We start from the raw sequence: 25,547 nt of genomic DNA, 5'->3' as shown, positions 1-25,547 counted from the left end.
CTCTGCTGCCAAAAAGGAGATCTGGACCTCCTGAGTTTCTGACTTGTACACTTCAAGGCAGTTTAATTCCGCAGTGAAACTCTGAGCCAAAACAAAGAAACAAGAGACCTGGGAAGATGAGAAAGGAAGAGGGGTCACCTTATTTGATAACTTCTGTGTTCCTTTCACCCTATAGTGCAAAGTGTGGCAAAGTTCACTGGTGTGCAGTTACACTCACTGTCTTCAGTCAGGGGTGCTGTCACACCTTGCCACCTCCATCCCCTGAAAAACCAAATGTGGCTCCTTAAGGTGAGAGGGAAGAGGCCTCTCTTTGGATTGCCTTTAAAAATACATGGTAACCCAGAGGATTGAAGGCAGGGACTTGAATAGGTATTTGTGCATCCAAGTTCATAGCAGCATCATTCACAACAGCCAACAGGTGGAAACAACCAAAATGCCCATCGATGGATGAATGGATAAAGACAACGTGGAAGATACACAAATGGAACATTATTCAGGAATGAAATTCTGACGCATGCTACAACATACGTGAACTGTGAAGGCATTATGCCGAGTGAAATAAGCTAGACACAAAAGGACAACTATGGTATGATTCCACTTATATGAGGTACCTAGAGTAGTCAAATTCATAGAGACAGAAAGTAGAATGGGCGTTGCCAGGAGTTGGGGGGAGGGAGGATGGTGAATTATGGTTTAATGGGCACAGAGTTCCAATTTGAGAAGACGAAACAGTTCTGGAATGGATGTTGGTGATGGTTCTTGCACAACGTGAATGAACTTAATGCTGTTGAATTGGATGCCTAAAAATGGTTAAAATGGTAACTTTTACCTTATGTTTATTTTACCACAATAAAAAACATATGGCACAATAAGAAAAGCAGTGGTTAATGTCCTCAACTTGACTGGGAATCTGTAGGGCTTCTCCACGGCTTCCCCATCCCATAGGGAGCTCTCTGAGAACAGGGGGTGTCTCCCCTCTCGGGATGGCGGCCCTCCCAGGCCCAGCAAGGTGTTTCTACAAAGCTGCTCCCCGAGGGCCTGAACTTGTCACGTCCATCATCAGACTGAAGAGCTGCTGATGGTGGAGCTCCCTAGAATGGGTGAGGTTGTGTCTCCTCCTTCAGATTGGAGTTATCCCGGCGAGTGTGTACGGGGCCAGGGGAAAGTGGGCCTCTTGTTGGAGACTTTCGTCTCTCCTGCCCAGTCCCCAGGCTCCGGATCCCCGCAGGCGCCCAGCACCTTTCTATCCTCTCACCTCCGGCCTCTCCAAGCTCTGCGCGCTCAGAAACCCCGCGCGTTCCCAGCGGGCGTTCCCGCGGCGGCTTTCCGCCCTCTTCCAAGATGGCCGCGGCCGCCTCTGTGACAGGCCTGATCACGTGGGCACCCTCGCCTATGAGGTCGCTCGGGTTTGATCGGCGATTGTCCCTTCCCGGGTCCCGTCCCGAGGCGGCGACTGCCGCTGTCAACCGAAGCCTGAGCGATCATGGCAACGGGCTCGGGCGGGGAGCGCGTGGCCGCGGTGGCAGCAGCGGCAGTTTGGTCGCGGGCCGGGGCGGCGGAGCGGCGGCGGCGACAGCGGTGGTGGCCCAGGCGCTGGCACCGGCCCTGAGCGCCATGCAGCGGGGCAGCTCCGAGAAGGAGCTGGCGGCCGGGTGGGAGGCGGAGGAGGCGGCGGCGGCCAAAGCGCAGGCGGCGGCGAAGCAGGTCCGCGCGGACGCGGGCGCGGCGGGCGAGTCGGAGCGCAAGGCGGGGGAGGAGCCGTCCAAGGACCCGGCCCCGGTGCAGCCCCGCGCGGCCGACGAGGGGGACGCCCGCAGCCTGCCCCGGCCGCCGCCCGCGCTGCCCCTGTCGGAGCCGAAGCCGGCGCCCGCGCACGGCCTCTGCCGGCACGGGAAGCCCCGGTGCAAGGGCCGGAGCTGCAAGCGGAGCTCGGGCCGCGGGCCGGACGGCCACCGCTCCCAGCGGCCCGTCACCGTGGACAGCTCCAAGGCCAGGACCTCCCTGGACGCCCTGAAGATCAGCATCCGCCAGCTCAAGTGGAAGGAGGTGAGGCCCGCCCGGCCGCGTGGGCACAGGGGGGGTGGACAGGACGACCTCAGTGGAGCCGGCGCGGCCCGGCCAGGGCTGGGGGCCGAGCTGCTGCCGTGCGCCACGCTCGAGACTGCTTGTCGGCCGCAAACTGCTCAAGAAGGCTCTCAGACCCCTCCAGGGCAAGTTAGCCCCTCCTTCCTCTGGCTCCCCTGCAGCTCTGTGCTCTCCAGTCATGGGCACTCGCCTCCCCACGTTGTAGATATTCGTTTATAAGTGTCTCTTCCACCAGCTTGTGAGTCCCCGGGACCCCGGACCCTCTCTTTCACGTCTTCATTTAAGTTATATTTGTTTAGCGTTTACTGTGCGACTCTTGGGCAGTGGAACAGTTTATACTTGGGAGGCACACAGACCTAGGGTCTCACCACACCCTGCCTCTTAGCCGTGTGACTTTGGGCAAAGGGCTTCACCTCTTAAACCTATTTGCTTCTCTATAAAGTGAAGCTACTAATACCTCTCTCCTAGTCCTGTCGGTCTCAGAAGACTCGCTGCTTGTAGTGTAGCACAAGTTTGCAATAAATGGCAATCTTACCACCCTCTCCTCTCTCTCTCTTCCACCATCATTATCACCATCATTCTCATCAGTGCAGACACTGTATTTTACGTTCCAGGGCTTGGCGGGTGTCAGGAAGCGATGGGTGAACGGGCGAATGGAGGAATGGGTTATTTGTCCCTGCACCCATTTTAGACCTGGCGGGGGCTGGGATGAAGCACCAGTGACATCCAGAGGTGTCTGTTGCAGTTGGCTGAGTGATTAAAGTCATTTGACTTCATTTGCAGCATCTGAGGTTATTTCCTGTGTTTTCAGGAGTGTCAGGATTGTGATTGAGGGTAATCAAGTCTGGAGACAGACCCAGACGGCCTGCTGCCGGAACAGGGCTCTGCAGCAAGCAACATGAGGCTGTAGGTACTTAGCCCCGGGCCTGGGCTGTGGTGGACATTTGGGAATGGTTCTGTGAAGTTGGAACATGCCGAGAGATGGCCACAGAAAGGACTGAGGAGGTCAGAGGGTTGATGTCGCAGCAGGAAGGAGTCCTGTGGTCTGGAGGGAAGTCAAGGCTCAGGCAGGGCAGACTTGCAGGTCGGTAGGCATTAGCTATGGGGGAAGAGTGACTCCAGGTGTCAGGGCCCCCATCCTTGGGGCCCAGGATTCAGGGGAGGAGTTTCATGTCTAGGAAACCTGGAGAAAGTGAGGGAGGGCTTCTGGCTCTGGACAGAGTCCCAGGTCCAGGCTAGAGGTAGGAGGACCAGAACAAGATAAAACTGGAGAATTTGTCAATGCGAATGAAGAGAGATTCCGGGGAGTGAAACCAGGCCAGAGAGTCAGGCAAGGCTGCTCGGCCCAAACAGGGTCTGTGCTTAGCTTAGCCCTGTGGGAGAGAGACATGAAGCTGGCTAGGTGTCGAGAGATGGAGCCAGAAGGGCTCAGAAATCAGCAGGCATCCATGGCGGCCCAGGTTTTCACTCATTACACAAGTGTCTGCCGTGGATGCCGGGCCCTGTGAATCCAAGATGCTTAAGATGTAACCCTTGCCCTCAAGAACCTTACGGTTTAGTAGAGGATAAAACACAGGTAAAGAAAGCATGCAGTAAGGACAGGGCCTTTGCTGCTGCTTCCTGAAGTGCTCTTTTCCCAGGTATCTGCCTGGCTTACTCTGTCACGTCAGGTCTCTAATCAAATGCCACCTCCTCAGAGAGGCCTTCCCCCGTGATCCCTCCACCGACCCTTGCTCTTCTGTATTTTTTTTTGCAGCACTAAACTCTACCTGACATCATATTTGTTATTGTTTGTTTATTGACTGTTTCCCTCATTAGAATGGAAGCTCCGTGAGGGCAGGGCTTTGTTGTATTTACTGCTGTATCCTCGGGTGCTAGGCACATAGAAGCTGCTCAATAAATACTTGCTGACTGGATGAATATTTATGTGATGAGTGTTTCTCTCCCTCTCTGTAAAGGTATAGGTGCTGTGGGAGGTGGGGGAGGACCACCTCAGAAGGGCTTCCTGGAGGAGGGAGACCTGAGCTGAGTTCTGAGTGCTGGAAAGGAGGAGGAGTTATTTAGGGGCTGTCGACTTTGGATCCCTGATAGAGAGAGTAGAATGGGCAAAGCAGAGGTCCATTCGGGGCTCTGCACGTGATTCACGATGGCTGGATTGATAGAGTGGGAGGCCGAATGGTGAGAGATGAGGCTGGAGAAATGAGCAGGGGTCAGATTGTGTGCCATGCGGTGCGATTTGGACTTTTGGCGGGGGAAGACTTTGTGAGCCGCTAGAGAATCTTAAGATTCTTCCATTTATCAGCTATGCTCCTTTGGCAAGTGAGTTAAACTCTTTAGGTCTCGGTTTGCCCATCTGTCAAAGGGGGTGGGTTGAGCTAGTTCAGAGGTTCGCAGCCTCTCTTCTGCTGCAGCCACATAATGGTAACGTTAGTCTACAGGAGGACATGCCCTGGTGAACTCAGTGTGGTGGGCAGTTTCCAGGTACTATCTGTAATTGACTCCTCCACCCCCAAGTCTGCCTTTTCCTGCCGCTCAGAAACAGATTGGCATGTAAGTGGCGATGCTCATTCTAGTATATTTTAAAACATAATTCACTCACAACAATAAGACTTTACTATTAGATGTGTGATTAGATGTGTTTACCTAATGTCACTCTTCCCTGTTAGTCTGTGAGGTCCTGAGGGCGGGAGTGGTGTCTGACTTGTGTCCCCAAAGCCCAGCATATGGTAGGTGTTCCATAAGCATTCACCGAATGAATGAATGAAATTTTTGCAGCAGAGCTCACATCTCACCTTGACACCCTACAATGTGGAGTTTGAAAAGTGCCAGACTAGGAAAACTTTAAAGTTCCTTCCAGCTTTAACCTATGATTATGGTATTTTTAACACCTACTACAAAGTTGACCATGTGGCAAGTAATATATCTATAAATCGGGTGCGAAGTGCAAACACACCCTCTCCAGGCCTCAGTTTCCCCCTCTGATACAGGGGTGATGTTGGACAAGATCATCTCTAGTACTCAGCCCTAATGTCCTAGGAGCAGGAGCGTCTGCTGGGGTTGGGGCCCCAGGATGTGAGCCAAAGTGTCCCTTGCATGTCATGATGTGCTGCTGCAGGGTTTGGGAGTCCCCAGCTGGCTGGCTTTGGCAGGGGTGGGCGGGTAGCCCAAGTAAGAAAGAAGGTCATGAGCACCAGCTGGAGTGACAGCGCTGTGTCTCCTTGTGTGTAGTGAGGGGCTGCACAACATGATCCACTTAGCAGGGAGTGCTGAGCCAGCTTGTGAGCTCAGACATTTTCTCGTCTACAGGGCGCCATCTCCCTTCCTCTTTCACTGTTCTCTATTCCACATACATCTAACGACAACAATGGTGACGGTGAGCAACCACAACGACAATGAGCCCTTACATAGCTCTCCCGCTGCCAGGCACTCTTCTAAGTGCTTTGCATATAGACAATAATTTGATTCTCCCAACAACCCAGTAAAGTAAGTGCCTTTTTGTCTCGATTTTATGGAGGAGGAAATCGAAGTACACAGAGGTCAACTTACCAGGGGTTGTATAGCTGGTCAGTGGCAGAAACAGGCATTCCATTTGGAGCCAGCCTTCAAGTCTCTGCTCTTCCCACTGCTCCCTGTTGGTTGTCTGTCGGCAGACCCCGGGTTAGGGGTTGCAGGTATAGATGTGAACAGGGTTCACTCCTTGCCCTCCAGCAGCTCCCAGTGTCAAGGGGCAGACATGCCTACAGACGAGTGCAGTCCAGTCTGGGAGCTGAATGGGTAAAGGGCCTTCCACACAGAGTAGGAACAAAGGCTGGGAGTATGGATTGGGTGTTATACACAGGATGGGATGGTGGCAGCTTGGGGAGCATGTGGGAGAACGGAGAGAGATGAAGAAGGAGCCAGATCATGGAGGACATTCAAGGCCGTGCCAGGAAGCTGAGCTTCTGACTGAATATGATCGCAGGCTCTTACCATATATAGAGCAGTCTCGCTTGCCCACTCTCTGTCAGTCAGAAGTGAACCACGCCAACTCTCTGGTGAGTCAGTTCTCAGTCCTATCCACTCTGGTCAGGTCTAATTCAGCTGCGCCCACAATGTTAAATTTGTTTCCCAAAGGAAAATTCACAAATGTTAACTCTGTAAACCTGCAGATAAGACAAAAGTTTATTCTGAAAATAGCGAATCATGTTTACAAAGTCATTACCGAAGTTGCAACGTAAAAGAGAGGCATGGTTCCTGGCTCATAGTAGATGCTCAATAAATATTTGTGGAATTGTCCACACGATTCCAATCCTGTGAGCCTCTCTCCCCCCATCCCCTGTGTATTCTTTTCCAGTTTTGACACCCTCATTAAAGAAAGCCTCCGAGAAAAGACACCATGGAGAATAAATGCCACTCTTGTTGTGAGCTGCCGTCCTTGGAGATGTAGGCAGTGTGTGTGCGCAGTGGTGCCATGGACACCAGCTAGCGTGAACGAGGGCACTGAGAGATTTGATAGAGGGACCTTTGTTGATAACAGTTTGCATAAGCCCCTGTCCCAAGATCCATTGCCGTGTGAGCTCTTTGTTTCAGAGTCGAAGCTGTATGTTGTTTTCTGAAATTTATCTAGCCTTTCCTTAGAACATGCATACACTTAGTATATTTTCCTGCTTGTAACTTGTATAATCTGAGTTACTGTTTATTAAATATCTATTATGTGTTAGGCAGTGTATGAATGCTTAGTAATTAATTAATCCATGGTAAATGGATTATTTTAGTTAACCCTCCCAGAAGCCCTCTGAAATAGATCCTAGTATCATTTTCAGCTTACAGATGAGGAAACTGAAGTTTAGAGAGAGGCTGGCACAGGGCTAGCCCACAGCCACACAGGTGACAAGTGGCAGAACCATCCAGAGCCCGTGTTTTCAGCCTGTGTACAATCCTATACTGTCTTCTTTGCTAATTCTTTGCTAAAATCCACTCTATAAGGAGTTATTCTATATTATTATTCCCAGATAACAATTAGAGAAACTGACGTGGGCACAGCAAGTAAGCGAGAGAGTCAGGGTTCCAGCAGTAGGCTGCCTTGTTCCAGAGCCCACTTTTTGGTGTGTGTATAACTCTCCACTTCCTAACGCTCCCATTCCTCATCTGACTCATAACTCTCAGATGACAGTGGCGTTGCTCAGAAGCAGGAGAGCAATATTGTAAATAGGACTTAAAATAAAACACATTGAAATATATCCTGCCTGGCAGAGGGGGCCGTTGGTGCCCGCCCTCCCAGTCCTCTCTCGTTGCTGCCTTCAAAGGAGAAGCAGTTCCGCGCCATCCGCCAGCCGAGGTGCCCTGCTCCCCTGTGGAATGCGAGCCTGCCAGACGAATCGCTGCATCTCAGATTCCTCCTGGAAGAAGATGGGGTATAAAATGAAACATGGGCTAGTTTAACCTTCCCTCCCTTTCTCATTTCAATGCTAGTCATTTACTTTCCGTTTTTTGAAAACAGCATTGTGTTTAAGAATGGTTTGTATCTTATTTCAACAGAGTTATATTTTAACATCTAGTTCCCCAGAATTTTTCCTTTGCAAGTTAAGCTTGTCATACCATAAAAATCACAATTCAATACCACTGTTATCTGAACAGCGCAACGTGTGTAATAGCTCCGTGAATCCACACTAACGCCTTAAGCAATCCTTTGAAAAAGACAGTAAATACCAGGGGCTCATATTCAAGTTCTGTAACTACTACACATTAAAATTTCAGTTTCTTAGCAGGTATTATATTGGCTAGGGCTGTTTTCCATGTTATATGAACAGGAATATTTGTAAATAGCCTCACTTTTGGTAGCATTCTGGATTCTGGTTTTGTATCAGCAGACGTTGAATGAAAAAACCCAATCATATGTGTTCTTTTTCTTTTAAATCTATTCCTTAAAAAGAACATATTATAGTAGGGCCGACCCGGTGGCTCAGCAGTTAAATGTGCATGTTCCGCTTTGGCGGCCTGGGGGTCAGGGGTTCGGATCCCGGGTGCGGATATGGCACCGCTTGTCAAGCCATGCTGTGGTAGGCGTCCCACATATAAAGTAGAGGAAGGTGGGCATGGATGTTAGCTCAGGGCCAGTCTTCCTCAGCAAAAAGAGGAGGATTGGCAGCAGTTGTTAGCTCAGGGCTAATCTTCCTCAAAAGAAAAAAAAAAAAAGAACATATGATAAAAGTAACAGGCCACTCTGTATGTGCCTTCTCCAGAGGGGGAGTGTCGTATGCTGGAGTTGGCATCTACTTTGGGTTCAGACAGATGAGCTAAAATCCTTGTCACTAACTATGTGTGTGACCAAACTGTGAACTAAATACGGAACTTTTCTGAATCTCAATTTGTTCAACTATAATGGTGGGCTGGTGATACCTATCTTGCAGAATTTTTGTGAGATTAAATGAGGGGAGGTATGTAAATTGCCTTAACCCAATGCTTGGCACACTCTAGGTGTTCTGTTCATGTTAATTCTTTTCCTTCTAGTGGTTAATTACAGACATTGGTTATTTGATCTTTTTTTTTTAATTACAAAAAAACTGTTATAGAATTTAGTCTGCATATACAGGTTGCTGGTTAACCAGAACAGATATGACCGGCTCATTTGAATCATTAACAAATATTTGGAGGCTATATTTGGGTTCTTGGGATACAGCAGATAACAAAAACACACAGATTTCTGTGGGCTAAGGGACGGTTACATTTGAATGAATGTCAACGTGATGTTGTCTAGGTTTAAAAATTTTTAAAAAATGCTGATTTCAAGTTCTTTTCTTTTTAAGTCAATTATACTTTTAAGGTTTCATGAGTTTAACTGAATTTTTTAAAGCCTGCATTCTCGACCTGTGCCTGTTTCACACTCTGGTCTGTTAATTATATCCATCACCACGGGAAACTTATTTTAGCTATTTGAGTGACATCAGTATCTTAACTTTCGTGTTCACAAAACAAATATGGTGACAAGTTTGCCAGGAGAACTGAGGTTATTGTGTGTGAATATCCCCCTTGGCTGCACGGAGATGTGAATTTCCTGGGTCGATTTGTTTACTCCTTCCTTGAATCCGTAGGCAGTCCTCCCCGCTGACCCTGGAAAGACCATAGCCAGACATGGGTTTGAATCTTGGCTGTGTGGCCCTAGGCAAGTTGCTTTACCTCTCTGAGCCAAAGGTCTCTCGTCTCTAAGAGTAAGCATAAAATACTTGGTAGGGTTGTTGTAAGGATTAAATCAGAAAAACCTTTAAAGTGCCTGGTGCTTAAAGTACGAATACCTGTTGGTTTGGCTTACCCTCTGATGAATTTCTACGGCATCTCAATTAAATTTTGTAACAGAAAATTGCTGATGTGAACAGGCAGATAACCTTGCTATTCCTTTCTTCCGTTTTGAACCCCTCTTTTCCTTGTGGTTGCTCCTCTGCAGCTGAGTCACGTCCCGGAGATTCCTCTGCAAAGGTTATTGTTTTGCTGGAGAGAACGACGATCATGTTTCTCTCTTCCAGACAGACTAGCATCTCTCTTCCCGTGTTGCATCAAGTCGCGCCTTGCCTTCACAGCTGCCTCGACTGCCATTTGTGTACACACTTGTTTCCCTGGGTGTTTTTGAACCATTATCTAGTAATTTTTATAAATGCTTTGTGAGTCCTAGCAGGCATTTCTGACGGCTCCGTCTCTTCCCCCATCTGCTGCTGTGTCATCTGAGAGCAAAACCTTCTCATCTTTAGGAGCGCAGGGCGGTTTGTCTCCTGTGCCGTCATCCCCAGGCGCAGGGTTACTTTTCTGAGAAATCCTTCAGTCCATCTGCCTAGAACTCTGAAGAAGGCTATTTTTCCTATTTTGTTTTTTATGCTCATAGGGAGATTTTAATTCTCTTTGTGTCAGAACTGTGGTTTATTGGAATTTTCAAAAGCAACAATGGGAAAATTTCTGGACATCTTATTTACAGATACCTTTGTTCAATTTCCAAAAGCACTGTGTGCTTATAAAAATGTATACAGTTCCCAAGTACATCAAATGAAAACCAAAAACCCCCACTCCTTGCCTTTTCCTCTTCGTCTCTGTAACACCAGGATTACAGTTCGGTGTGCATCTTTCCAGATTATCTTTCTTTTTCCTGTGTGTATCAGGATCACTAAATTGTGCTGTAGTAACAAGCAACCACAAAACATCAGGGGCTTGATACAACAGAAGTTTATTTCTTGCTCACACTTAGGGGTTCAATGCGGGTTGGGGGGGTGGGGGAACGGGGGTCTCTCATTGTCTTGGTTCAGAGACCCAGGCTTCTAGCTCGACCCCAGCTTCAGGGAGTCACTGAGGGGAAGGGAAGGTGGTAAATTGTGCCCTGGCTTTGAAGACTTCTAAGAGGCCTTGCTCACATTTCATTCACCAAAGCAAGTTACATGGCATGGCCACCTCCAGAGGGGCTGAGGATGTGCCGTCCTGCCCTGAGGAGGTACAGAGGAGAATCAGAGTAGCCGTGCCAGGGACCACCGCAGTATAAATCACATGTAGAGATACAGGAGGACATATATATTGTATATAAATGTAAGCATTAACAATTTTTACTTTATTTTAAATGCTACAGTTATACTATATGTATACTATATATAGGATATATATATCCTAGAATATATCCTATATGTATGTTGTAATAATACTATATAGTGTTTGGCAACCGCTTTTTCAGCAGTACCTGGTGGACGTCTTTCTCTGTTAGTACACATAGATTTATTTCACTTTAATAGCCACCTAATAGTCCATTTTCTGGATGTACCACCATAAAATTTATTGATGGATGTTGTTTCCACGTTTTTTCTTTGCTGTTACAAAGAAAGGTGCAGTGAACATCACTGTTCAGTTATTAAGTATGTACTTGTGCAAATACTTCTGTAGGATAAATTCCTAGGACTTGTTGGGTCAAAGGGTACATGCCCTTTATATTTCGATAGTTACTATCGAATCGCCACCCACAGTGTTTGGGAGTACCTGTCTTCTCAGATTCTCTCCAATACTGTGTCCTGTTAATCTCCTAAATCTTTGCCAAACTGGTAGGTAAAAATATGTTCTTTTAATTTACACTCCTCTGATTATCCTGAGGGTTGGGCTGTTTGTATAAGTGTATTGTCTCTGGACTGCTTCATCTGTGAAATGGCTAAATGTATTCTTTGTTTATTTATCTTTTGGGTTGTTTACGTTTATATTTTGTTTATGTTTTTGTTACTGGTTTGTAAATATTATGAATAGTTACTTTTTGTCTCCTAAGTGTTGTCACTCTTGTTCCCGTGTTGATTATTTACACATCGGCTAGAGAATCATTTGCCTTGCATGAGCTTCGTTATTATAATTAAATTTTTTTCCTTCCCATTCATTAAAAATCGGCCTTAATTATTATTGACTTGTTAGCAATTCTACTTTCAGGTGCTACTAAACTTCCAGTGAATTAACAGGTTTTGTAGGGTGCCTCAGAGTCTCACGTTTCTGTGGAACTAGATATTTTGTGTGGCCCTTTCACATACACGTATCTGGGTTGACCGTCACTTTGTGCAATGAGTGTGTAGACTTCATTCATTCTGGCGGACAGATGTCAGTGTGGTGTGGAGTCAGATTTGGGTTTAAATCCTACCACTTATTGAAATAAGCCAGCGAGAGAAGGATAATCTGTGTATGACTCCACTCATATGAGGAATTTAAAATTATGGACTAAGAACAGTTTAGTGGATACCAGGGGAAAGGTGGGGTGGGGGGTGGGCACAAAGGGTGAAGTGGTGCACCTACAACATGACTGACAAACATTAATGTACAACTGAAATTTCACAAGATTGTAACCTGTCATTAACTCAATAAAAAAAAAAAAATCCCACCACTTATTAGTTCTGTCACCAGGGGCGTTGTGATACTTATCTCATAGGATTGTGTCCCATTTTCATCACAGATGTAACGTGTATGGCAGAGTCAGCGTGCAGGAAGTATTGGTTCTGTTTTAACTCTCCCATTTTTCAGAGGTGTTAAATGACACACAGCTGAGAACCAGAGGCTGGGGCTCCTGGCTGTCAGGCCAACTCTTGTTCCAGTGCACCATACTGTCCCTCTGAATCGAGTATGATTTCCTGGCCCCTTAGAAATAAGACCATTGAAAATTAGTTGTTTTTTTTTTAAAGATTGGCCCTGAGCTAGCATCTGCTGCCAATCTTCCTCTTTTCTTTTTTTTTTTCTCCTCCCCAAAGCCCCCCAGTACATAGTTGTATGTTCTGGTTGTAGGTCCCTCCAGCTCTGCCGTGTGGGGTGCTGCCCCGGCATGGCTTGATGACTGCTGCTAGGTCCGCGCCCAGGATTAGAACCAGCGAAACCCCTGGCTGCTGAATTGGAGCACAAGAACCCAAGCTCTCGGCCATCGGGCAGACCCCAGAAAATTAGTGTTTACTTAAGTCATTCAGTCCAGGACCGGGCTTCGAGTCTGGCTGTTAGTTTTATTTAAAAAGAACATTTATCACTTATATAAATAATCCTGATACATTGTTTAAAATATTAAAAATTTGGAAAAAAATTTATAATCCCACCGCTGGGATACAATGACTATGTTCATTTTGAAGCATTTTATTCTTGTATTTCTTCTAGGCATAAATTTTATGTTTTATAAACCTGACATAATTATGTTAATGTTTTACAAGGCTGATATAATTTTATTATGTTAAAATTGATGCCCACAATATAATTTAAACATTTTCCCATGCTGTAAAAACTATTCATAAATGTCATTTTAATTGCTGCAAAATATCTCATTCAGTGAAATGTATTTCATTATTTATCTTCATGTTATTAAATGTTTCGATTGATTCCTCTATTAAAAACTTTTCTGTAGAGTTTTTTGCGCTATAGTTCATATTCATTTTCTTTTCTTTTTTTTTTTTTTTGAGGAAGATTAGCCCTGAGCTCACTGCTGCCAATCCTCCTCTTTTTGCTGAGGAAAACTGGCCCTGAGCTAACATCCATGCCCATCTTCCTCTGCTTTATATGTAGGACGCCTACCACAGCATGGCTTTTGCCAAGCGATGCCATGTGCACACCCAGGATCCGAACCAGCAAACCATAGGCCGCAGAGAAGCGGAACTTGTGCACTTAACTGCTGCGCCACCAGGCCAGCCCATATTCATTTTCTTAAGATAACTCTACAGCCGTGAAACACTTGGGTAAAAAGCATGTGCATTTTAAGGCTTTTGTAAGGAGTTGCCAAATTGCTTTCCAAAAGAGTGGCAGCAATTTATACTCCACAGTGTATGAGAGTTTCTATCAGTGCTCACTTCTGTAGAGTGTAACGGCAAATATTGGGGAAGATAGTGAAATAAATTAATCTTCTTCCTGCCTTTACGAAATCGAATTCCAGTGACCAGTGCCTCGTTCGAAGTGGGGCATTTTGATATGGCTCTTTGGGTGCAGCCTTCACATCTAAATTGAAACAGCCATAACAGAATGTAAAGCCACTTTTTGACTTTCAAATAATGTATTTAGTGGATATGCTTGACTTTCTCCCTATCCTTGACCCTCTCCCCACATCTAATTCCTTACCCCATCCCTAATCTTCTACCCGCGAGGTAAGGCTTAAGCATTTCACATGCAGTTAGGCAGTGAAACTGCCGAAAGCTTCAGTAGGTTATTTCCTAGATTTTGTTAAAATATCTCTGGTGTAAAAAAAGGGTACATTAAGGGCTGTATTAAAATGTCGTGTGCTATCATTAGAAATTAGGGAAATAAAAATCAAAAGCATAATGAAATATCATTTTGTATCCACTAGGATGTCTATAATGAAAAAGAGAGATGATAAGTGTTGGTGAGGACGTGGAGAAATTGGAACTCCTACATTCCTGGTGGGAATGTAAAATGGTGCAGCCATTTGCAAAATAGTTTGGCAGTTCCTCAAAATGTTAAACATTGAATTACACATTGCACCAATTCACTCCTGGGTCTATACCCAAGAGAAATGAGAATACATGTCTGCTAAAAACTTGTACACTAGTGTTCATAGTAGCATTGTTCACAAGGGGCAAAAGCTGGAAACAATCAAATGTCCATCCACTGATGGATCAGTGAAATGTGGCATATCCACACAGTGGAATATTATTCAGCCATACAAATGATTCAAGTACTGACACATGCTGCAACATGGATGAAAACATGTATGTGAAAGAAGCCAGTCGCAGAAGACCGTGTATTATGTGATTCCATTTATATGAAACGTTCAGAATGGGGAGATCGACAGAGACACAAAGTAGATCAGTGGTTGCCCAGAGCTGGGGGTAAGGGAGGCTTTTGGTGGGAGAAGTGGGGAGTGACTGCTAGTGGGTGCAGGATTTCTTTCTGGGGTGATGAAAATGTCTCTAAATCAGTTGCGGTGATGGTTGGACAACTCTACGACTGTACTGAAAACTGTTGAATTGTATCCTTTAAAATAGGTGAATTGTATAGTATGTGAATTATATTTCAATGAAGCCGGTGAAAAAAATGCCGTATGCTTATCCAGGTCTCATCACTGAAGAGCACTTGTCCTCTAGGTAGTGGTTGTAAATGTTCTTCAGGAACTCACATCTGTCCAGTGCCCTCTGTTGATTCTGCATTGCGATATTTCCTGTTACTGGTACATGGACTCCTTGTACACCTGTATCTAATGGAATTCTGTCCTCGTGGCACAAAATAGTGGCAGCTGTAACAACACTCCAAACTTTCATCTGAAGAGTGAGTTTTGGGTTTTTTGGTGGGGGGAATTTGAATATTTGCTCGAAGAATGAAGTTCAAGCTCTTTACCGAGGTTCCATATGGAGCCTCCCATGACCTAAGGTGTAATGTAACATGGTGGTTGAAAGCATGGGCTTTGGAGCCACACAGCTGTGGGTTTGAAACAATTCACTATGTGACACTGAGAAAATTTTGCTCTGAGTCTCAGTTTCTTTATCTATAGAATGGGCATAGTACAACCAGACCTCATGGAGGTGTTTGTTGCTGGAATAGAAGGATATAATCATGTTAAGTATTTAGCTTATAATACCTAGTACACAGTAAAGACTCAATTGAGTATCTTTTTATTAACATCTGGCCCTAAGCTTCTCTAGACTCACTTCACGTATTCCACGCCTTGAACTTTATCCACTACTGACACCGCACTGTGTATGGTTCTCTTGAATCTTCGTGCTGTGCCATTCCTCTTTACCTTTGTCGTGTTTTTCCTTCTCCTTAGAATGCTCCCTTCCTCTCTTTGGCTAACTCTTATGCATCCTTCAAGGATAAGCTCATGACTCTTCTTTTCCATGAATCTTCCCTGACCCCCGCACACCCCAGTCTAGGCTAAGTACCCTTCCTTGGTCATTTACAGTATTTTATAAGGATCTCAATTTGATTCGTTTTTGCAAAGAAGCAATTTTTGGCTTATTGATCATTTCCATTGTATCTTTGTTTTCTATTTCATGGCTTTCTGTTCTTTATTATTTCTTTTCTTCTACTTTTTGAGGTTTATTTTGTTCTTTTTCTGACATTAAGTTGGATAATTGAGCTATCATCTTTTCCAGTAAAAGCATTCAAGACTACAAACTTGCCTGTAAGTACTGCTTTAGCTGCATCTACATGTTTTGCTATGTAGCATTTTTAGCAATCACTTTTTAGTTCTATGTATTTTAAATTTTCATGAAAATTTCTTCTTGACTCATGGGTTATTTGGATTGTGGCTTTTTAGAGTTTCTAAACATATGAGATTATTTCTACTTATCTTTTTATTATTGATTTCTAACTTAATTGCATTGTGGTTAAAGGGTGTTCCTTCTTTCTTTACTTCTTTTTTTCCTCCCTTCTTCATGCTCTCCCTCCTTACTTAGTTTATTTGTTTTCCAGTTTTTTGCTTTGTACCCTAATATGTGATCATTTTCTAAGTGTGCTTGAAAAGGGTGTGTTTTTAGTTATCCAATGCAATATTTTACATATGTACATTAGATTAGCTTATGGGTTGCATTATACAAATTTATAGCCCTAATATTTTTGTCTGAGTTATTAATTACATGAAGAGTTATATTAACATTTCCCTCTATGATTATGGATTTTGTATCTTTTTAAAGTGATTTTTTGTTCTTTCCCTGTTTCCCCTGTACTAGTCTGGAAGTTACACATTCTATTTTTGTTCTTCTAGCAGTTGCCCTAGAAAAGGTAATATGTATAAAATTTCACAAAGTCTGAAGTTAGGATCTTTACTCTCCTCTTAACAATACAAAGAGCTTGGGATTCGTTCATTTTGGTGGCATCCCTCCTTATCTATATGCTTTTGTTGTCCAGTATTTTAGTTCTATCTGACTTTATCCTTTTTTTTGAACTTCACGAATTAGACATTATTATTATTCTATATAGTCTCAGTGTTTTTTGGATTTACCCACATGTTTACCATTTTCTTTGTTTATTATTCTATTTTACAACTCAGACCTTCCCTCTGGGATCAGTTTCTTTCTCCTGGAAGTAATCTTTTAGAAGTTCCTTTAGTGAGGGACTCTTTGTATAAACTCTGTCAGTTTTTATTTGTCCAAGATTACCTTCATGTTGCCCTCATTCTTGAGAGAGAGTGTTGCTGCACGTATGGTGCTGAGTTCAGAGTTACATGGTCTCAGCACTTTGAGGATATGCCACCATTTACTTACCTCCATTTTTGCTGTTGAAAAGCCAGCTCTCAGTCTACTTTTTTCTTTTCCTGGTAGAGTATCTTTTCCTTTCTGGCTGCTTTTAAAATCTTCTCTTTGTCTTGGATGTCTTCAGTGTCATCATGACTTTCTAGGTGAGGATTTCTTTTTATTTATTCTGCTTGGGATTTGTTGAGATTCTTGTCTCTGAGGTTTGGTATCTTTTATTAATTCTGGAAAATTCTACTCCGTTTTCTCTTTCAATATTGTCTCTCACTCAATTTTTCTCTTCTCTCTTCGTGGAATTCTGAATTAGATGTTTGTTAGACCTTTTTTGATAGTGAGCTCATGTTCCTTGGAACTTTAATCTCTGATAATTCTTTGAGGCTTGGGTTTAAAGTGAGGACTTTCATCTTGTGCAGAGGCCTCAGAGGGCCCTGCTAACTGAGAACACTTACAACTAAATTTTTGGTCTTACACTTTTTAGGTTATAGGTGTAGTTGAATTCTGACTCTAGACTTGGTTCAGGAAGTGTTATGGTCAGGCATTTTGAGAAGAGACTTGTTTTCTTCCATTTCTCCTTCCTTGAGCCAAGGCCAAATCAAGGCAGGTTTTCTTCTAGTTCACCCCCTAAGGATGTGGCCTTGCAGAGGGCCTGGCTTGACATGGGAGTTTCCAATGTGATGCTTACCTTGCCAGCATGCATTCAGGACCCGAACTACATGCAGAGGTCAGACCATTGCCTGTGTACAGAGAAAAAGATAATTACATTTGCCTTTTAAAAAGTTTGCTCTGGCTCCCCTTTGGAGAATGGATTAGAGTTCCAGAGTGGAGGCAGAGGAAAGTTAGGATGCTGTTGTAGACCTCAGGGGAGATGGTGCTACCTGGGACAGGACAGTGCTGGGTGGAAAGGTTATAGATTGAGATGCACTGTCTCTTCCCCTACATTGTAAGACATCCAGTAGCAAGGAGCTTGTCTTATTCATCTTTGAGTCCTTCAATGCCTGGCACAGAGAAGGCATTCAGCAAATGTTAATTGAATCGAACTGTGTAATTAGTAATGGTTCTAGTGCTGTGTTTTTGGACTATCTTCAAAGTGACTATTTTCTTTAAAGGGAGGTGACATAAAGGGATTCCAGACAGTGAACTTATCCTGTCTCTGGCATTGTGAAGCTCAAGCCAGAAATAGAGAGCCAGCTGTTTGTAAGCTCCTGCAAGCCTTAGGTTTTGGCTGGGTTTACTTTCCATGATAACATAGCTTTCTTTAGCCTGTGCACTTGTTCCTTTCTTAAGAAATCTCAGGCTCTATTTGAAAGTACTTGCACAAAGCCTTACCATCTTGTTGGATTTTATGACGTTTTCTCAGAAATTACTAAACTTCATGACTCTCTAGGCAGGTTGCAAAAATGTTCCTCTAAAGGTATACTATAGCTGTGAAAACTTCTTACTTATAAGACTTCTCAGAAAACGTGCTGTGTCTAGGGAACAAAGGGAGAGGTAAATGGTCCCTGCTGGGTGACAATTTAATAAGCTTCAGCTCATCACTAAGGACTGTTTTTCGAAGAGTTTATGCAATATTATTCCATTAGAATGTGCACAAGTATTTCTAGAAAGTATGGTGAGATAAAGCAAGCATATATGATTTTAAGTTCTTTGGCCTTGAAGGTCTTCATCATTCATTCAACAAATGAGTGTCTACTATGCCCCAAGCCCTGTGCAAGGCACTGGTGATAACGACACAGTCAGACACCATCCCTCTCCTTGAACCAGGGCCACAAGTGGCCCATACTGTCCTTTGTGTGAACTAGGAAAAAGTACACCCTCCTCAAGAAAAAACTATTAAACTAGTCAATATATTATTTATATCTCAATAACAAATTTGTTACAGCAAATAGATTATTAATGATAAATGAATGTTAGTTATTAAATAATATTTTGCATGGTTCCATAATGAAGTACTTGTTGATTTAAACTTGGAATTCAGAAATATTCTGGCACAGTCAACAGACATCAGATGATTGGACTGCAATATGGAATTTCAGATTCAACCAGGACACTAATACCAGTGAAGGATTTTTTTTAAGTTAAAAATACTCACCAATTATACACCAGATGTGAAAGCAGATCTTATTCAGAAGCCCAGTCTAGTTTAGATGTTATTAGATCAACAAAGTCTTTTGACAATCCAGTTTGTCAAAGGGCAACAATACATATTGTCTTGTTAAAATAAGACACTTGACTACCACATGCCAGAAAATTCTCATCATAAATATAAAATTGCCCAAACAAAACCACCTGATGTTTGTTTACTGAACCAGAATATTTCTGAACTCCCGGTTTTAATCAACCAGTGCTTTCATTATGATAATGTGTAAATATTATATAATAACTAATATTATGAATAATCTATTTGTGATAGAGTCAAAAATATAATTATAAAATATGAAAAGTGTTCAAGATAGTAAAGATGTCTGTGTGCGAACAGCATCATGGCACCCTAGTACATGACCTAAAAAGCCACACACGTGGTGGCCTTGGAGGCCCCAGTCTAGAGGGAGCAGACAGAGCTGATGATTCCAGTGTGCGATGCTAAGAGTTGCTGTTAGAAGGATGTACAGAATGTGGTGGGAGACAGAGGCAAGACAAGCTCAACCTGGAGGTATTGGCAAAGGCTGTGTGTGTGAGGGGCACTCAGGTGAGAAAGGTGCATAGTCTTTTTGTCATATTTTGGCTGTTATGTAGCCTCTCATCCTTCTTTCTGGGTTTCTGCTACTTTCTGGATAAGTGAGGTAGCTAAGTTCCAGATTGGTGAGGTGTTCCTATTTTTGAATAGATTGTGTTTATCTCTCCTCCTGCCTCCATCTTCCTCTGTCTTCAGGTCTCTGCTATCATAGCATGAATCAGCTTTATTGTTATGGCTTGTTTAATTTTCTTTCTTTCCCGTGGATGTTTATTCGACTACTGCAAGGGCCACGTTTATCTTGTTTATAATTGTTTATTATTGGATGCTCACGCTCCAGTGCACAGTGCCTGGCATACTAAGAAGAAGCTTTGAACAGACATTGGCTGAAGTGATTTTTTCCTGCATTCCTCAAACATTTCCTTATTTTGTGCCTTGGACCCGTCGAGCACTAGGCAAACAAAGAAATGACACCTGTGAGGCCCCCCCCTCAGGGAGCTCACTCTCTTGTCATTACGATCCAGGGGAGGAAGAGCAGTGTTAAGGGGGGGCAGCTGACTCCGATTCAGGGCTCAGTGAGGGCCTCCTATAGCAGGAGACTCTGGACTGAGTCTGGAAGGGTGAGACGGGTGAGCAAGGTTTCCAGGGGTAGAGGCAGGGCGCGTATTCAGACAGGGCTCGGCGTGCATGGTAACGTGGCGTCAAGCTAGAACACAGAGAACTGAGGGGCCTGCAAACATTTTACTCTGGCTGGAGTACGGAATTTGAGGATGGGAGAGCGATGGATGATGGGACCTGTGAGGTAGGCAGGAGCCAAGTCATAAAGGTCTGAACTGCAATCTGAGAGCCCTGGGAGCCGCTGGAAGGTTTCAAACAGGTGTGTGCTTGTGTGACAAAAATCACATTTGTATATTAGAAAGACACCCTGGCTGTGGTGTGGAGGGTGTATTTAGGGGTTGGGTGGTGAACTGGAAGTAGGGAAACCCCCTGTAAAGGCAGGGAGAGCGGCTTCCTGGTGAATTTCCAGCGTCTGGCAAGCGGCTGGGGTATAGTAAGCACCAAAATGGTACTTTGTGACTGAGTCAACCTGCAGAGGCCAGCAAGCTAGGATCACAAGCCCTCACCCCAGAATGACAGCAGAATCACTGCCGTCCCTTTTTGGAGCCTCCAGGAACCCTCTGAAGCAAGGAGGGTATATATCATCAGCTCCGCTTTACAGAGGAGCTAACTGAGGCTGGGACTGATGAAAGGGCTCACACCCAGGTCTTTGTTGATGCCGAGTCCAGTGCACTCTCCTCCGTCCCATGCTGCAGGGCAGGGTGGGTGGCAGTGCTGGGGAGAGGGTTGGCTCATGGGTGCCTTTCTCCCCAGGGACCACTGTCCTCCTCTCTGTCTAATGTGTCCCTTCAGGCAATGGTGCCCCCTCCCGGAGCCTCCTTCCAGGCAGAGGAGACAGAGGCCCAGCGGGCAGCTGAAAGCTGTCTTCACCAAAGCAGTGGGGAGAGATTTGTGGGCCGCTCGCCTTCTCATCGCCTGGGTATCACGCTGCTATTTAATAAAGGCCTCATTGCTTGAAGGGCCGTTAAGTAACCAATGATAGATTTCAACCTCATTGAGGAGGAAGACGCAGAGTTAAATCAAATCCAGACCATGTGGAAATAAAAGAATAAAGAGGCTATTCACATGCATGGCCCTCCTCCTAAAGGAAAGGGAAGGGAACAAACCATCATCCAGGGTCCACTCGAGCCAGGCACCCGTTCAAAGCTTTCACATCGGTTTTCTCACTTACTACTCATGGCAAAGCCAGCAAGTAGGCACGGTGCTGTGCATTTTGTAGGTGAGGAAGTGGAGTGCCCGGGACACCAGCCACTTAGAGGTGCAAGCAGAATCCCCACCCTGGGTCTGATCTCACGGTGCCCGCTCCTTCCGCTGCGTCACGCTGCCTCCCCTGTGCACCTGTTCTCTCCAAGAGACAAGCAACGATTTATTTTTGTGCAAAGGACAAACGGGGTGGAGGTCAGCAGCCTGCGCTAGTTTAGACTGCACACTCCCCCAAGGCAGGAGCTCATATCTTGGTCCCCGGTCCTGGTGCAGCTCCACACATGGCAGCTGGATGAGGCTGGCAGGTCCTCGCTGCCCCATGCAGTGTCACTGGCCTGTTTACCACCCTCTCGTTACTCTCCCCTTTGTCTCTCCTTCCCCCTCCTCTACACTCTGCTCCTCAGAGACACCTGTCTGGCCCTCCTGAAGATCTGAATCCATCCTGAGACCTTTCTGGTTAGTAATGAGCAAGCCGATGGAGAATTAGTTGTGATTCCCCTTGAGGTGTCACATTTAAAAGGAAACGTTGGAAGATGGTCTCATCTGTAAGTGCCAAAGCATGAGGTGCCCCTGGAGGGATGACAGGCCGTGGGGCGGATGTTCTCACAGTCACCGTCCCTGCTCACATCCTGGCAAAGCACTTAGAATCCTTAGAATCTCCTCTGCTACCCAGTTAGCCTCCCCCTGCCAGGCTGTCCCCTCACACTCCCCCACGCCCACTTAGACTCCATCCTAGCAGCCTGGGTTCGTCTGCTGCTGCCACCCTTTGCTCACACTGACCTCGCAGCCTGGAATAGCTGTTGTTCCCCCCATTCCCTGGCGGCTGACCTTGGAGCCCTACTTCAATAACCGGTCATTTCGGAGCTCCACCGTGAAGCCTCACCCTCCCGGCACAAGCGGCCAGCTTCTTCCTCTGTGTCCTCTTGGCACTTGGTATGTCCCTGTGTTTATATTGCTTTTCACGGAGGATGATAATTTGTTTAGGGGCACTAAACGCTGAGCAGTTTGAGGACAGAGATAGTGTTCCGTGTGTGTGTGCGTGTGTGTGTGTGTGTGTGTGTGGTTCTCTGGAGCCCAGCCTAGAGGAGGTGCTCAGGGAGGGGTTGTGACCGGAAGAATGTGAGACCCCGCGCCAGCGCTGGCCTCAGCTGCAGGAGGTCAGAGATGCATTCTGTGAGGAACAGAGGCCGGTTCTATCGCTCTCCTCTCTCTACTTCTGTCTCTGCCTGGAAAGGCTGCTTCTGTCTGGGGGTCACGCGGCTGGGTCTTCTCTGGAGCCGTCCAGCAGGGGCTCTCGCCTGCCTCACCTGGGAGGGTGATAACCCCCACCCCTGTCCTTGCCCCCTCCCCCTGCCTCACCTGTCTTCTGTCCAGACACCCTCGCTGACTAGTAGTGAACAAATGAGAACTTGCTCTGCTCCCTTTGCTTTGAAACATCTCTGACTTGGCCTGGGGAGATGGGGCTCACATACCCGGGAGTCTGCCGGCGGCACAGGTGGGGACTATCTTAGTTGTCGCTGATCCCCAGCCTGACTCATAGTAGGTTGAGCACAAAGTGGTTTCAAAGCCCACAGCTCTTCTTGGTCTTTGTTTTCTTTGTTTGCTGTGTGTATTCATTAGACGAGGCCAAACTGTTGTGACAACTAGACCCAACGTGTAAGGGCTCAACGTGACGGCAGTCTATCTCTCGCCCTTGCAGCGGCCCGGGCAGAGTTATTTCGTTTGCTGGGGAACCATTCAGGGACTCAGGATCTTCCATCTGTGGCTCTGCCATCCCCTGGGCTCTGCATCGTCGACAGCCAGGCAGCAGTAGAGGAAAGAGTGAGGAGGAGCACACACAGCAGGTTTTCCTGTGAGTCCTGGAAGTGGCACATATCACTTCTGCCCACATTCCAGTGGCTGGAACTCAGGCACGTGGTCACACTTAACTCTTGTCAAAGGAGTTCTGAGCTGGACAGTAGTGGTGAAAAGAGATTTTGTTCAGGAGCTATCGCAATGGGGGAAAAGAGATCTCAGCACAGTACTGGGCTTAGTTCCAAATACAGCATGGACAAGTTAGAATTTCTAGCCAAGGAGCAGGGTGGGGTCAGTGGATGGAAAATCACTGAGGAAACGTCAGGGGTAAGGGGGATTCTGACTAAACCAATTTAACGGGATTCTTGCTGAAGACAGGCCAGGGTGAGCACATACCAAGGGTAGGGGATGGGGAATTTGATCAGACACTGAGGGTGGGGATTCTTGCTAAGTTGACTTTAGCAGGATACTTGCTACAACTGAATGATGCAAAGAAGAACACGGGAGCCCAATGGCGGAGGCCTAGTTGGACGAGAGTTCAGAGGAGCCTGACTAAAGTGTGGTCAAGGAGAGGGTCTTGGTTGCTGCAAGGGAGACTGGGAAAGATGGTCTAGTGCTGTGTCCAGGGAGAAGAGGAAATAGATTTTGGTGAGCATCCTACAGTCTCTGCCACAGTGCAGTATAGCTGAAGTACAGGATTTGTAGTCTGTCCAAACCGGGTTCAAATCCAGGCTCGGCTCCTTACTAGCTTTGTAGATTTGGATGAATTATTTAACCTCTTTGAGCCTCAATTTCCTCAGCTGAATAATGGGGGATAGTAACCCCCACATAAAGGATGATTGAGAACTAAAGAAAGCCCCAGTGGTACATAAGAGATTATGTAAATTATAACCAATAAATTATGACTATTATTACTCTAGTCATTGTTATCTTTATTATTACCATGTATCTCAATTTTACTGATTAACTAAAAATTTAATAACGTGCACGTGGCAAAAAACTACATAGTGTAAAAGTAGAAACACTGAAAAATATGTCTCTCCCTCATCCCACCTTCAGTTCCCTTCCTCAAAGGCAGCCACCATTAGCAGTTTCTTGATATGTTTCCAGAAATATGCATATACAAGCATGCATATATAAATAGCCCTTTTTATTTCCCCAGTGCTATCATATGATACACTCTATTCTGCACCACTTTTTTTTCCTTTTTGGTGGGGAAGATTGTCCCTGAGCTAACATCTGTGCCAATCTTCTTCCACTTTGTATGTGGGATGCTGCCACAGTGTGACTTGATGAGTGGTGCGCAGGTCCCCACGCCCAGGATCTGAACCTGTGGACCCCAGGCCACTGAAGTGAAGCGGGTGAATTTAACCACTTGGCCAACAGGCCAGCCCCTATTCTTCACCTTTCGCTTCATTTAACAGTATAACTTAGCTATTGTTTCATATCAGTATATATTGATTTACTGCTTTTTTTATGGCTGCAGAACACTCCATAGTATGAAGGTACCATCACTTAGCTGGTGCCCCGCTGACACGCATTTAGCTGTTCACAGGGTGTCACCACTCTATAAAGCTGCCATGACCACATTCTTGTGTATGTGTCTTTGTGCACTTGTGCGAGAATATCTGTAAGATAAATCTAGGATTCATACCATGCATTAATTCTCTTAGAAGATAGGATTTAAAATTTGGAATGTTTTTGCTCTAGTAACTGCTGTGGAGAGAAAGGATTGGGAATTGGAGACTCAGCTTGTCATGAGAAGATCAGATGTAGAGTATGTTTTTTTTTTTTTTAGAGATTTTATTTTTTTCCTTTTTCTCCCCAAAGCCCCCTGGTACATAGTTGTATATTCTTAGTTGTGGGTCCTTCTAGTTGTGGCATGTGGGACGCTGCCTCAGTGTGGTTTGATGAGCAGTGCCATGTCCGCGCCCAGGATTCGAACCAACGAAACAGTGGGCCGCCTGCAGCGGAGCGCGCGAACTTAACCACTCGGCCACGGGGCCAGCCCCTAGAGTATGTTGTTTTTTAATTTTTAAAACCTTTGCTAATAGAGACCCTTGTTCTCTATTCCCATGATACCTGGGATTCCAGATTCCACAGCAAGAATATTTGGCAGATTTATAAACCAATGCAAATTGGCTCTTCACTTCAGAGTTTATTTTCCCACATAAACAAGTTGTCCACCAATTTTCTGAATCCCACACCCGTTAAAGAAGTTGGATTCACCATAATAGAAACAAACTCCATTTTTTTGTTTTGTTTTTGAGTGGCAGAGAAACACACACTGTTGAATGTTTTCTCTGTGTTAGGTATTTTTCATAGATTGTCTCATTTAATCCTTGCAAACATTTGAGGTGAAAAATATTTTTCCTCTTTTCTGGACAAAGAAGGGGTTGGGTTCACAGAGGTTGAGTTACTTGCCCAAGGTCATGGGGAACCAAGATTTGAACTCAAGTCTTGATCACTGTACCACTCTGTGGGCCTCTTTTGTTCTTAATTAGGGGATTCAGTAGAACTTTCCCGAA

At 45.3% G+C, this 25,547-nt stretch overlaps 1 protein-coding gene across 1 annotated transcript in view; it reads left to right on the top strand.

Annotated features, from left to right (window-relative positions):
• The first annotated feature begins 1,492 nt into the window (after nucleotides 1-1,492).
• TTLL11 (tubulin tyrosine ligase like 11) overlaps nucleotides 1,493-25,547 on the top strand; it is a 227,315-nt gene continuing 203,260 nt past the window's right edge. The window contains exon 1 of the mRNA XM_046638059.1: nucleotides 1,493-2,046. Coding sequence (XP_046494015.1) covers nucleotides 1,615-2,046 — 432 coding nt within the window. The 5' untranslated portion in view covers nucleotides 1,493-1,614. The remainder of the gene's footprint in view (nucleotides 2,047-25,547) is intronic.

The sequence above is a fragment of the Equus quagga genome, chromosome 1, assembly GCF_021613505.1.
Source record: "Equus quagga isolate Etosha38 chromosome 1, UCLA_HA_Equagga_1.0, whole genome shotgun sequence".
NCBI classification, from domain to species: domain Eukaryota; kingdom Metazoa; phylum Chordata; class Mammalia; order Perissodactyla; family Equidae; genus Equus; species Equus quagga.
The sequence above is the reverse complement of the archived record's forward strand: the minus strand, read 5'-3'. Positions and strand labels throughout refer to the sequence as shown.